Genomic DNA, 13,129 nt, shown 5'->3' on the forward strand with positions numbered 1-13,129 from the left:
ATTTTTCCATGAAGAATGCTATTAAGTACCTGAAGACCTAAGCCAAGAAAACTTTGGCTTTTGCTCCACTGAGCAGGATAATCAACCCAGACTAGGCAGTTGGCTCTATTTGCATTAATTAACTTTGCAGCAAAATTCCAAGGGACGTGGGTATGGTGTGATACAGGGATTTATGATACAGGGGTTTCGTTTCCCTTGTGAGAATAGAAGGCAAAGGCTCCCTGGTCCTTTTAGGAATGCTGTGTTAGCATCTGAACAGCAACAAGGGAATGTTGCAGTGTCTTGTATGCAAATAGCAGCAGGATCACAGCTTCAAGATGTAGGATCCTGTTCTATTGTTCTGAGAAGAATGCCCATTTTGATTAAAAGAAGTTAAGTCAAGCAGTGACAAAGTCCTTTCACATATAGTCTTATCATTTCCTACCAGAAACTCAAAGTTAAATAATATTCCTACTAGCCAGTTATTACACTAGATGTGAGCAGGAGTGCTTTGCCGGGTTTCTGAGCAAACACAGTTCTCCGTAAGTGCAGTTCATTAACTAGGCCATGGCCTGTGAAACAGGAAACATGATTATAAAATAAACAGACCTAGTCTCAGGTTAATAGAAAGGAAGCAGCAATTTCAGTTTCAGAGTTTCCATGGTTACCTGTCATCCACATCAAGGGCCTGCAGGTTGCACTCCGGGACTTTAGCCAGCTCGCTGATAATATCACTGTAGCCTGCTGCAGCAGCAATGTGCATGCATGTTTTGCCATTCTCATCATCGTAGTTGATTATTGATGGTCCCTGGTAGTGGTCCAGGATGATGGAACACAGGATCCTGTTGCCACTCTGGGAGGAAGTTCAGAGAAGAAAAGCATTTTACCATGGAGCTTACATCAAACTGCATTTTCTCTGCTGGAGAAGACTAAACACAGTAACAGTATTCTGTTTTGTGTATACCAGCCTCCCCAGGTATAAAAGCCAAAAGCTTCCAATCTCCTGCTGGGAATTGGGTTTACTTTATGAATTTCCTAGCTGCAAAAATAATAAATAATGTACCACTGCAAATATCTCCAAAAGTTACAGAGTGTAAATTACTCAACAGCTTTCTCAGAAATAGTTTTCTAAGTTTTGCTAAGGCAGAGTCCGGAACAATATGAGCCGATATTTTTCATAGAAATTTAACATTGGAAGGGACCTCAAAAGACTAACTCACTCCTGTAAGCCTGTCCAAGTATACGTGGAAAAGCCATACCAAACGTTTGCTCAAGTGGTTCTTGAAACCACTTGCTTCTTAGCAAGTTTGCTCCAGTGCTTCAGTATCTTAATAAAAAGTTTATATTGTTTTCGAACCTGCAAGTTAAACTGAACATTTCATATCCTATCTTGGATATAGAGAAAAAGTATCTATCTATCTATCTATCTGTCTAACAATATTGTATAAACACTAGGCTGTAAAGGTCTTTCTAGATCATTAAATTCAGTCCCTGCATTCACTTGCTGCTATGGTATACCATCTCTTTCATGAGTGTACTGTGTCCATTAAAAGCAATTAGTTTTTTGTCTCCACTATTCCCTATGGATGGCAGTTCAAGAACTTGTTTGCTTTAATGATTGTACCTCTAATTTCTATTCATACACGTTTGCTCTATGTCCCTTTATTTTTGTGCCATTGTTATTATTTAGATTAAATACTTCTTTCCTCTAACTGGTATTTATTCCTCAGGTCTATTTACAGACAACCATAATATCCCTTCTGAGCCATTCTCTCGCTGCTCTAATAAATCAAGATCTTTCCAATTTTCCTTGTAAAATATACTTTCTATTTTGCTCACCTCATACTAACCTCTCTTCTTTTATGTTGTGTATCCTTGGGAAGGGGTGAATAAAATTGTATCTGGTCATACAAAGATATTGTTGCCAGGTTTTTGTACTAGATCTAGCTCTTCCTTGTTTCTTCTAGAAATGCCTCTTTCGGTATGTCACAGAACCAGCATTTGCCTTATTCACAGCTGTATCCCATTAGAAAAAGCTCCTAGTCATTTTAGAGTAACCCTTTACATCTAGGTACTTCTTTTCCATAGTCATTTCCAAATGCAGGGTTTCTAGTTTGTAGGAGGAACATCTATATTAGTACCCAAGTTCATGACTTAAACGATCTATGCTATTCAATTTTGTCCCATTTGTATTATTTCAGATTTCAAGGTGATCCCACTTTCCCTGTATGATATCCCCATTCTCTTCTGTTAATGCTTTCCAGATGTTGTTTTGTTTGTTTGTTTGTTTGTTTTGTTATGGGCAGACTTCACCAGAAAGCCCCTGTATTTTGTGCCAAGTTATCGTGAAGTATTAAGCAAGACAGATTTCAAGTCTTGTCCCTGAAGGTACATTTGTTCCAGCCTCTGTTCAGCATTAATTATTATTCTTCTTGATCTTGGAGATACAACTTCCTTTGCTTCTCAGTACTTTTCCTCTTTATTTTCTAAGATGTCTACTAATTCCAAATATTTCTTTGAAAGATGGTTAGTCATCCAGCTATAACTGAAGCCTCTTCTACACATTTTTTCTCCTCTTTTAGGATGCGGATTCCTGATAAATTTTACAGCATGGATAGAAGAAATTCCATGGCCTTGGAATATGTAGGAGCCAGAGCTTCTCTGTCCAGATAATAATTCCACTAATTTAACAAGATGTGTCCCTTTGAAATCAAGAATTGTGTTTTGTATGTACTTTGTTTACTCGCCTGTTCAATGTAGAGTCTACTTATGATCATGCCAAACAAGTTTATTTCCTATGACTAGGCATGTTAAAATTGTCATTAGTTCTTCATTGTCTGAATATCTGATGAAAAAAGTGTTGATATTTATATTCAAGAATACCTAGGTCCCACGAATAATAGTTGTTTCTATTCTCCGGTTCCCATGCCAAATATCAATGTTCTCCACACTAAAGTAATTCTGCAGTATCTTACTATTGCTGTATTAATGTTCTAATGATGCTACCATTCCTCTAACCTCATACCGTCTTGGTAAATCACAATTTTACATCCTGCACCTACAGTTTCAGTCCCTTAATATTCTTGCACAACTCGTAGAATTTGCATAAGAAATTTTCCACTGTTCTTACTGGCATTTTATATATTTACAGACTGTTTTGTCTCTCACCAATATTCCATTTTCTAGACTAAACAAACCATTTCAACCTCTCTTCATGGGTCAGGTTTTTCAACCCAGTTATCATACTTGCCTTTGGCCTCCTTCCAGTTTGTCTACAGTGTTCTTCAACCAAGGCACCCTAAATTACATAATTATCCAGCTGTGGCTTCAATTCTGCCATAGAGAAGGAAATTGCTACTTCCTGTACCCCACATGTATCACACTTCTGTTAATATGTCCCAGAACGATGTTTGTTTGTTTTGTATCGACACTACAATTTCAACTCCTACTCACTTCGTAACCCACTAGTCTACTACTCTTCATTTTGTGCAGACATCTGTCACTTTTCATGGTTCTGTACATGGTGTTATTTTATTAATTTCAGTTCATCCCTACAATTTGTCAAAACCATTATGAATTTCATCATGTTCCACCAAACGTGTTCCATCATGCTTGGTGCCCCTCTAATGAGGTTCTACTTTTGGGTTAAATACATTTTGCATTTCATCACCTCACTATGGAACAAATAAAAACATTCTTATGATAAGTTTCTGCAGAAGAGACAACCTAGGAGTCCTGGTGTACTCCAAGTTGAACATGAGAAAGCCATGTGCCTTTGACACTAAGAAAACTAATGGTATTCTTGGCTGCATTAGGCAAAGTATTACCAGCAGGTCAAGAGAGATGATCCTTTTCCTTAACTCAGCCCTGGTGAGGCCACACCTAGAGGACTGTGTCCAATCCTGGGCCCCCCAGTACAAGAGAGACATGGACATAGTGGACAGGATCCAATGGAGGCCATGAAGATGATGAAGGGACTGGAGAACCTCTCACATAATGAGAGGCTGAGAGATCTGGGACTGCTCAGCCTGGAGAAGAGGAGGCTCAGGTGGATCTCATCAATGTCTATAAATACCTGAAGGGAGGGTGCAAAGAGGATGGATCCAGGCTCTTTTCAGTGGTGCCCAGTGCCAGGAAAAGGAGTAATGGGCACAAACTGGAACACAGGAGTTTCCATCCAAACATCAGGCAGCACTTCTCTACTGTGTGGGTGAGGGAGCCCTGGCACAGGTTGCCCAGATGGGTTGTGGGGTCTCCTTGTAGATCTTCAAAAGCCACCTGGATGTGGTCCTGGGCAGCCTTCTCTGGGTTTCCCTTCTTGACCAAGGGTTGGAACAGGTAATCTCTAGAGGTCCCTTCCAACTTAAATCATTCTGAGATTCTGTGAAGGCCCTGGTGGGACTGTCCACAAGGTGTCCACATCCAAAGAGTGTTTGAGCTGTCCTGAGCATGTCACATGGGGAATATATAATGTATGATATAAGTCCCCACGTTGATTTTGATTGTATTACCCTGTCATGTTCTTCCCCACTGGGACATGCTATTTTTGGACTGACTTCTGAGTCCATCATAGCAGGCTGTGCTGATACAAATTGTCCTATGAACTTCTTCGTTGTGATGGAAGTTACATGTGCTGCTTGAGGCAGAAAGGGACAAAGAACTGGACTTTTTATGATCACTCTATTCACCGCCTGCTTAACAAGCTTTCCATACCATGTGATGAATTTTATCTTGTTGGCCGTTTTCTAGTATGTCTGTGTTTACCACATGGTATTACACTGATTTATTGGCATTCAAACACGCCATATCCAACAGCATCTTACCTGAGGAAACAAGGATAGTTTTGAAGATGTCTGTTAAGCTTCTATCCTGTTTTAAAATTCCAGTAAAGTTTTTATTTGTTTGTTTGTTTAAAGTCACCCAAAGACTATTTTAAATATTTTGAATGTTCTTCTGAAAGAAATCTGTGGCCAACTGTTCTGTGGCTTCCCAGCTCTCTCTTTTCAGGAATGCCTTCTTACCTTTACATTCATCTTGGCTTTTTTAAATTGCACACAAAATTCTCCTGAAATGCTTACATTTCCCTTATTCTTGGATTGATAGTTTGAAGCTGAGGTCACCAAAAATGTTGTCTTCCTGTGGTAAATTTACCATGAACCCACAGTACTGTTGTTAGACTAGGATGTTCAGTGGTAAATTTACCATAGGAAAATTACATGTTTTTGTAACTTTATTGTGTGTATCTCTACATTTCATCTTCTTCTTCTTCTTTTTTTTTTTTTTTTTTTTTTTATTTCAAAATCTTTTCATCATTGTTCTCAGAGATTAATAGTTATTTTTTGGTTTTGTGTTTCTATCTCATTCTGTGGGGATCCCAACAGTTTTCTCCCATCTCACACCCTTCAGTTTCCAGCCATTATTCATTCCCTTGATAAAACTTTCTTAGGTCACTCATTGTAATAAAACTTAATTCATGAAGAAGAAATGTTCTAAAGCCTTGGTCAAGGTGAGCTTGAAAAGCAAATTCTCAGTGCACTTTATGCAAGCTTTTGTTTTAAACTTGTGTCATCTCCAGACAGTGGTTAACAAATTCACAAATGTAAGGTTCATTAGCTAACACTTTCACTTGATTACAAGCCCTTTTTCTTTAGGCTGGTTAATATAAAGTCCAGCTTCTGATAGTTGCATCTCTCAGTGCTTTCAAAACAAGAAAATAATTCTTCAGGAAGTATCCACTGTACCAAACACCATGAGGAGAATCCTGCATATTTGGGATGTTTTCCTTCTGTTGACATTTTTATTTTATTTTTTTCCACCTGTGTCTGCTCAATTTATCATCATCTTTGCTACAGCCTTTTTTCTTTTACCTGGACCTTGTGTATGTCCAATGGATGTGTAGAACTATAATTTTATTTGTGTAGTTTATTGTGACTTCTGCAATATTGTGCCACAACATTGCATTTTATTCTGCTAGGTCTTCAGTTACACATAGTACAACATTTTCTATGTTCACTGCACTGTATAGGGGGTTATTTTTTTCCTCTTGTCAGATTACTCTGGTGAAGTAGATGTTACAATGTCAAAAACAGAATAATCATGTGAAGGGAGTCTGCTATGCTGGCTTGTGTCTACCAGTAAAGTACAGGCGGGAGGGGGAGAGGAACAAGCTATGGACCACTTAACTGTTTTCAGGAAGCCCTGACAAAGTGCTTTTCTTCCAAGTGGATGCCTCTGGAGATTATGTGGTTAGGCTATATTAGTTTGCTTATATTTCTGCCTTTTTTTTTTTTAATGTAGTATGCAGTTTAAAGCCTTCCCATATCTATAGCTATATTTGCTAGATAGAAACTCCCCTCTAGCAGAGCAGTTTAAAGCCTTCCCATACCTATAGTTATATTTGCTAGATAGAAATTCCCCACTAGCAGCTCTTATCTTGCTTCTTAACATTAGCATCTCGCTTTAGGGCTGTCTGTGATTCACCTTCTTCCACCTTCCCTTCTTTCAGAATTCCACACTTGTGAATCCAAAGCTTTGACTTTCTCTTTGATGTCTTTCTTCTCTGACTCTGAACGTCTTGCCATTTAAACATCATTTCACTACTGTCTGCAGCAGCAAGCTACTCTGGGAGGTAACTTGTTTTCCTAAAGAAAAACTTTAGATCACATAAAATTTGCAGTAGTACTTCTGGCTTCCTCCTGGAAACCATCCTTGTGCATCATGAGGTGCTGTTTGAGTTGTGTGTTAAAGAATGCTGTCTGGTTTCACAATTCTTTTATCTGTCCTCATATCCCTCACAGACACACACTGTGCATTTTAATATGAAATTTACTGTAAGAACACCAAGAGAGCCTTTGAAGAAAATAAGAAATTTCTTTTTCTCCTTTGCTGAAGTGAAGGCATGTGAGACATTTCAAGTATTTGTTTAGCAATCCATAGCAAAAATGTGAACAGGTAGTTTGCCTGTGGATGGCTTTCTTTTTTAACTCCAGCTGAGGTTATTACATTAGTAAATGCATCTTCCCTTTCAAAGTCACATTTTTTTTCCTTCTTGATTTAGAAATTCAGTACTTACTGAAATCAGATGCCAGCAGTGTATTATATCATTACCTCTACTGCAAGACAAGTTCAGAATTTCAACCTAGAATACATGCAAGACAAACCCAGAGTTGCATTAACAGTGGTTGGAAACAGATATTAAGATTATATGAGAGCAACACATCCGTATCTTGTTGTAGAGGGCCATATCACTGTGAAGGAATTTTCTGTTTTAGTTGAAAGATGCAGTGCCTGATGTTTTAAACACAGAGAATATCATACTCAGGAGAGGAGACATGATGCAGCTCCTACTGCAGTGAAAAGCCTCCATAAAGCTGGCAGCTTGGGTTGATGGGTTGAAGGGTTTTGTGCTCATGGGAGCTTTCTCTCATTGTTAAGGACTTCTGGCACCCCTCCTCTGTACCCTGGATGAGAGAAAGCTCCTCAGAAACGGGAGCATGTTCACTCTGCCTCCGCTGCTGCCATGCCCTGGCTGCCATGTGGCTGTGATGGCAGTGAAGGACCAGTGCAAGAATTTGGAACACCCTGTGGTTTCTCTAGACTCAGGGGACAGAGTCAAATGGGCCCTGTGCTGAGGAAAGGAACAACCCGTAATACCATCGTCAGCTTTCCTCCTGCCAGTGACACTTTGCCAAGAGTTGCCTGGAAGCAGCCCAGGCACTTCACAGGGTGTGTTTCTGATGGCAAACCAACATAAATTAACAACAACTCTACTGACGCCGTTGTAGTTACATTGGTGAGACACAGCCAGCTGACAGAGAAGCTCATTTGTCTTCTCCTAACCCTAGTGCTTCAGCCTCAGACACCCACTGAGACAGCGTCTCTTGCCGACTCAGAGCATCCCAGCTTGGCTTGAATTTGTGATACTTTTGGAAAGAAAACATGTTGTTGTCATACAGGATACTTTGTCCTGTGGTCCTTAGAGCACTGCCTCTACTACAACAAAGGGACAAAGTGTTCCTAATATATTTATCCTCTCAGCAACCTTGGTGGCTGTTGGAAAGAGCTACCAAGTGACAAGGACAGTCAGAGCCCTACCTGTGTGGCTATCATATGTCACTGCCTCTCTCATCCTCACTTTACTCAAACACAAACCTGCATGACATACTAGCCAAGTCTCTCTGAGGATTTATTTTCACTTGGACTCTTCCATAATAACCAAGTGTGATTTACTGTGTACTGTGCCTCTGACTAAAGTTACTTGGCAGCTTTCCCCTGCTAGTACATTGTTGTGAGGACTGATCTCTGTATGAGCTGGTTTTTTTACGTGCTTTGAAAAAGGGGGTCTTTTTTTTTTTTTTTTTTTTTTTTTTTTTTTTCTGCAGTAGCATAAGGATTTATTCCTTACTGCTATCAGAGAAATGGAAATGTTTGTCTCCCAGTGCCTTTTTGTAAGGCATAGGAGATTAGGACATTTATAGATACTGAAAAAGTGTGGTGTGTGCATATTACTCATGTTCTGGCATCCACTTGCAGAGTTACACACGGACTGTGTGCTAAGAAGAGGTCTGGCAATTATCCTGTACTTACCTACAGGTTTTGCCCTAAAAAATTCCTGCTAGCCTCAGTGGGAGTTCTGCAATTGATTTCCTTAGAAATTTGATTGGCACAAATAATTACATTGTCAACAGCATGTTTGTACTTGAAGAATTTACTGTTTAACAATTAATTATTTCATGTAAAGGCAGTTTTTCTGATAATCTGGTTGTACTGATGAGTTTGTATATCAATATTGTGCACTTCTGTACCACATACAAGTCACAGGGGCCTTCGATTTACAATCTGTCATAAATGGAAGTGGAAAAATAGGTCACAGCTACAATAGAAATCTAAGTAGCACTAGGGAATGTCCCTGGGCATCTGAAGTCAGCTGGCCATACTGTAAAATTTTTTAAATCCTTCAAATTAAAAGCTCCTGATGGTATTGGAGCATGTTTGTTTCTTACTCAAAACCAGCCTTTTTGCAATCCCTTTTCTTCCTCATTTTGCAGCTTGACAGCTCATTCCATAGAGCCCTGCTGCTATGCAGTGGCCCATCCTCCATAAGCAACAGCTTTACTTTTGCTGGAATGACAATATTTGCACAAGAAAGGGATTTCTTAAGGTAATGGTTAAAAAAATATAGCGAATCTGTTTTTTCATTCATTTCTTAGCAGTCAAAATTGTCTTTAAATCTTAGTGACTTAAAAAAAATAAAGTGCTGCTCTCCCTTTATAGCTATCTCTAGAAAACTGCATGAAACAAAGAGAAACCACATCCAAATTTGCAGCAAAATAAATCTGCCTGAAACCACCCAGACTGTGAAAGGTGCCCAGTTCATGCATCTTTTCTGGCCTATTCCAGCAGCAAACACATCTGCCATGAAGAAACACCCACTACTTCTTAAGAGCTCTGAGAAGTTTCTGTCTGAATCCTTCCACTACAGGCAGCCCACAGGAGAAAAACTGGGTGCTGGGCAGAGAGGATGAGCGCAGAGTGATGCCTAGGGACAGACCTGGTCCCAGCCACTGCTGCCTGCTCTGGGCCCCTTCCCCTGCCCCTGGGCTGGGTGGCCAGCTGTGCCTTTTGCGATCCCCTGCAGCAACAGAGCAGCTCATTCCTAGACATCCTGAGGTGCAAGCACAGAGAGGCTGCCACACCTTCCCAGACAAACACAAATGAGTAATTGTCTGTGCTTTTCTTTTACGGTGCGTGTGAGTTATACAGGTATTTCTTTCTGCTCTCAGGAAAGGAGTGAATTAAATAATTCATTAGTTTCTAAGAAACAAATATTCCAAGTTTGTATTTTTTTTTAAACATTAGCACCGCAACTCAAAACATATATAAAAAAATCAGAAGTGCAGCTCCACATGGCAGAATATTATATTCAGTAGCTTATTTTTATCCGAGAAGTTCACTTTTTTTTTTTTTTCTTTTTACTTTACAAGAAACAATCACTAGAAATCTTGGTTTGATTGTTTGTTTATTCTTAAAATGAAAGCTGATATTTTTAGATAATCACATGACTTTGTCATCCAGAGTATTAAGAAAGAGACAAAGAAACTTCTGGTAAAAACCATGCCAAGCGGCAAGACAATGCAGGAAGACTATAAATCTTCCTAGACTGTTTCTAGGGTACTAATAATACCATTATGATGTATGCTAGTGTAGCATGCTAGTGTATAATAATATATCATATACTATGTTTTGCAAGGATTTCAATGACATCATTATCTAGGACTTTTAAAAAGGCTTTAAACTTAATTCCAGTATCAGGTAACAGGTTTTCTTTATAACAGTACGCTTCCTTCTGATTACAGCAGTTATTGCTTATTGGAATGAAAGGAGAGAAACACCTCCTGAGACACTCCTACTATAGCCCTGTCTGTACTGACTTTTAAAAATATTGCACGCATGAAAGATTTGACATGAGGCATTCCCACTTCGAACCAGAATGATTCGTGTTTTTGACACTGATGCTGACACATTTGCACTGAAGACATGAACTCGAGCAGCAGGAAGCTCGAGCTTCTCAGTACAGCAGATGTTGGTGTGGGCAAGGTGTCTTTAGGGTTGGGACTCAACAGCCCCTGTCTGTCTGGTGGAAGACCAAGCACCAAACCTGTGTTCTTTGAAACAGACAGCATAGAGCTATTATTCTGTATGGAACACGATTTTTGGTGGTGGATGATGGTTTTTATGTGGTCCTGCTCTGAGTTTCAGTCCAGTGTGCACAAACTGCCTTTTTTTCTGCAGTGTCTGAAACAAGTTTCTATGTTATGGCTGGTCTTCCCCTTACTGAGTTTTTAAAAACTTAAATTAAACACAAGGCCCTATTCAGACAAAAAAAAACCCTGCAGCTGTTACTGCTTGAGCTCTGTGGGTCTCTTGTGCTCTGAAGATATAAAAGCAATTCTTAAAGGAAAATTAGCCCCTTTCCAGCAGCTATGGAAGAGGTTATTAAACATTGCTTAACACAGTCTTCTCAATGAGCACAACTCTGCCTTCATCTTTTGTACTCCAGGGGAAAATATTCACTGAGCATATTAAAAATTGGTACATGGGAATGAGGATCACATGCAGCAGAGCAGTAACAGCAGATGAAGCCATGGCTGTCCACAGTATCTATTTCTCCTGGGCCTAACAGGGCAAGAGAGAGCACTGGCTGAAAATATTTCTTCTTGGCCAAGCCTGAGTAAGGGAAATGCTAACAGATCTATTCCATGCTCTGGTATTTGAACTAGCCCTTCTTGACCTATAGTATGAGAAATATGTGGATGAAGGAAGCAGTTTACAAGGCAGGAATCTGTCAAGAAGAGAAAGGGTGTCATCCTGCTCATATTTTCTCCTATTTCTGGGAGCAGCTTAGAGGGAGGAAGAAGAGTGGTTTATGATTTACCTCCACCTGAGGCAAAGTGGGTTTTGTGCAGTTGCAATTTCTCCCTTTCTTAAGAGTTGTTCTGCACATTTATGAGACGAAGTGGGAGGAGCAAGCCTAGAAAAAACACACAATGGATTTTAGACTAGATAACTAGTTTCCAAAGGCAAAAGAGTAAAGGAAGTAACCCAAGTTCAGACTGATCAGGATTAAAGAATGAAACTGTTGTTGAAATAACACCAGTTGCAGAGGCCAAAATATAACTCAATTTCAGAAAAACAAAATTTGAGCCTATTGTACCTGAACCATCTGTGGGAGGCTGTGGTTGAAGGAAACAGATTATTCTTTCTAGATGTCCTTACTCATTTATAGCATGTGGCAGTTCAAAGCTTTTTTATTTCTTTGTTGACACATATTTTAAGATGAGCGGACTTGGACCAAAAGGTGAGGATGCAAATATTCAGTCATTGTAGGAAAACGTTACTGGATTTTTGTGCAAGTTCTATTTTTGCTTATCTGTTGAGCAGGTGTTTTGAACACTGATACCGGAACTTGCTATGGCAAGTGAGCAAGTACAAACACGTTTGTATGATTGCTATCCTTTCATCTGGGATGTTTTTTTGCAGGAAAGTTTATGCATAACTTTTTAAACTACACTATTTTAGACCACTTGCTAATAAGCATATTACCAATTGTGTAATAGTGTTAAATGTCATATGCATTTATTTACCTGTGTGTTTTTCTTCTCTAATGATCTCCCACACAGTTTTTAGCAATTTGACTTTTTTTTTTTTTGCATAGGAGATAGGGAGATACAGCTGAACAGGAAATGTGTCTGTCTCCCCATCTTCCTTAATCTCCAAGAAGCAGGGGCTCAACCCTTCTACCAATTGTTCCACAACTATTTATTTTTAAAGATATTTTAAATTGCATTTACATTATTCTATTCCCAAAGATCATTAGAAAGACTATTTAAACTGCATATTTCTGCAAACCTAATTCAGTGAAAAAAACAAAGCACGTGTGCAGCATGCATCACACTTGTAGTCCCAGTGAGATAAATGATAACTTTGTTCAGGGCAACAGAGCTCGGTCTGCATGAAGCATGCCTTGCTCTCTGGAGCAGGTGTTGGATCCTTGTCCCATGCCACTGGCAAAATGCTGAGGGTGTTACTGGACATTCTTAGCATCCTTTTTCCTCATTTCATTTAGGAAAACACAATAGCTGGCTCAGTTCAAGCAATTGCCTGATGAAACAGCAGCCGCGCCTCACCTGAACGGCCCAGTGCAGAGCGGTTTTGAAGTCTTTGTCCACCAGGGTCAGGTCTGCTCCCTTGTGCAGCAGGGTCTGCGCGTGCTGGGGCCTGTTGTGGAAAGCAGCCCAGTGGAGTGAAGTCATTCCCTGAAAGCCACAAACCCAGAGAGCAAATAATGATCATGCATGGTAGCTCCCTTCACGTCTCTTTCAACTACAGATAAGCTAGACTGTTCTAAAACCATTTTGGCTGGACTGACTCTTTCCTCTCTGTCTTGATTTGGAAAGATTAGTTACAACTTCTGAATTAATTATAAGAGGGAATCTAGCAATCATCTTTTTGGAGTCATTACAGAAAATCAATACAAATATGAATGTTTGTTCCATGCTCATCTAAAAAATGCATGGTCATCACAAAAAAATGATGGCTGGGGAATGGTTCCTCACTGCTAAGTTTGTATCCAGTGAGAAAGGACTATTTT

General features: G+C 39.6%; 1 protein-coding gene and 1 long non-coding RNA gene across 3 annotated transcripts in view; one reads left to right on the forward strand and one right to left on the reverse strand.

Annotated features, from left to right (window-relative positions):
* ANKRD55 (ankyrin repeat domain 55) overlaps positions 1 to 13,129 on the reverse strand; it is a 47,637-nt gene that overhangs the window by 16,377 nt on the left and 18,131 nt on the right. For both annotated transcript variants that reach the window (XM_040541545.1, XM_040541544.1), the window contains exons 6-7: positions 12,666 to 12,794; positions 648 to 832 (exon numbers count right to left, since the gene is read on the reverse strand). In XM_040541545.1, coding sequence (XP_040397479.1) covers positions 648 to 832; positions 12,666 to 12,794 — 314 coding nt within the window. The remainder of the gene's footprint in view (positions 1 to 647; positions 833 to 12,665; positions 12,795 to 13,129) is intronic.
* Positions 653 to 3,435, forward strand: LOC121062008. Its single transcript, XR_005815369.1, has 2 exons — positions 653 to 955; positions 2,562 to 3,435. It is a non-coding gene; the product is annotated as an uncharacterized LOC121062008 (long non-coding RNA).

The sequence above is a fragment of the Cygnus olor genome, chromosome Z, assembly GCF_009769625.2.
Source record: "Cygnus olor isolate bCygOlo1 chromosome Z, bCygOlo1.pri.v2, whole genome shotgun sequence".
Classification (NCBI taxonomy): domain Eukaryota; kingdom Metazoa; phylum Chordata; class Aves; order Anseriformes; family Anatidae; genus Cygnus; species Cygnus olor.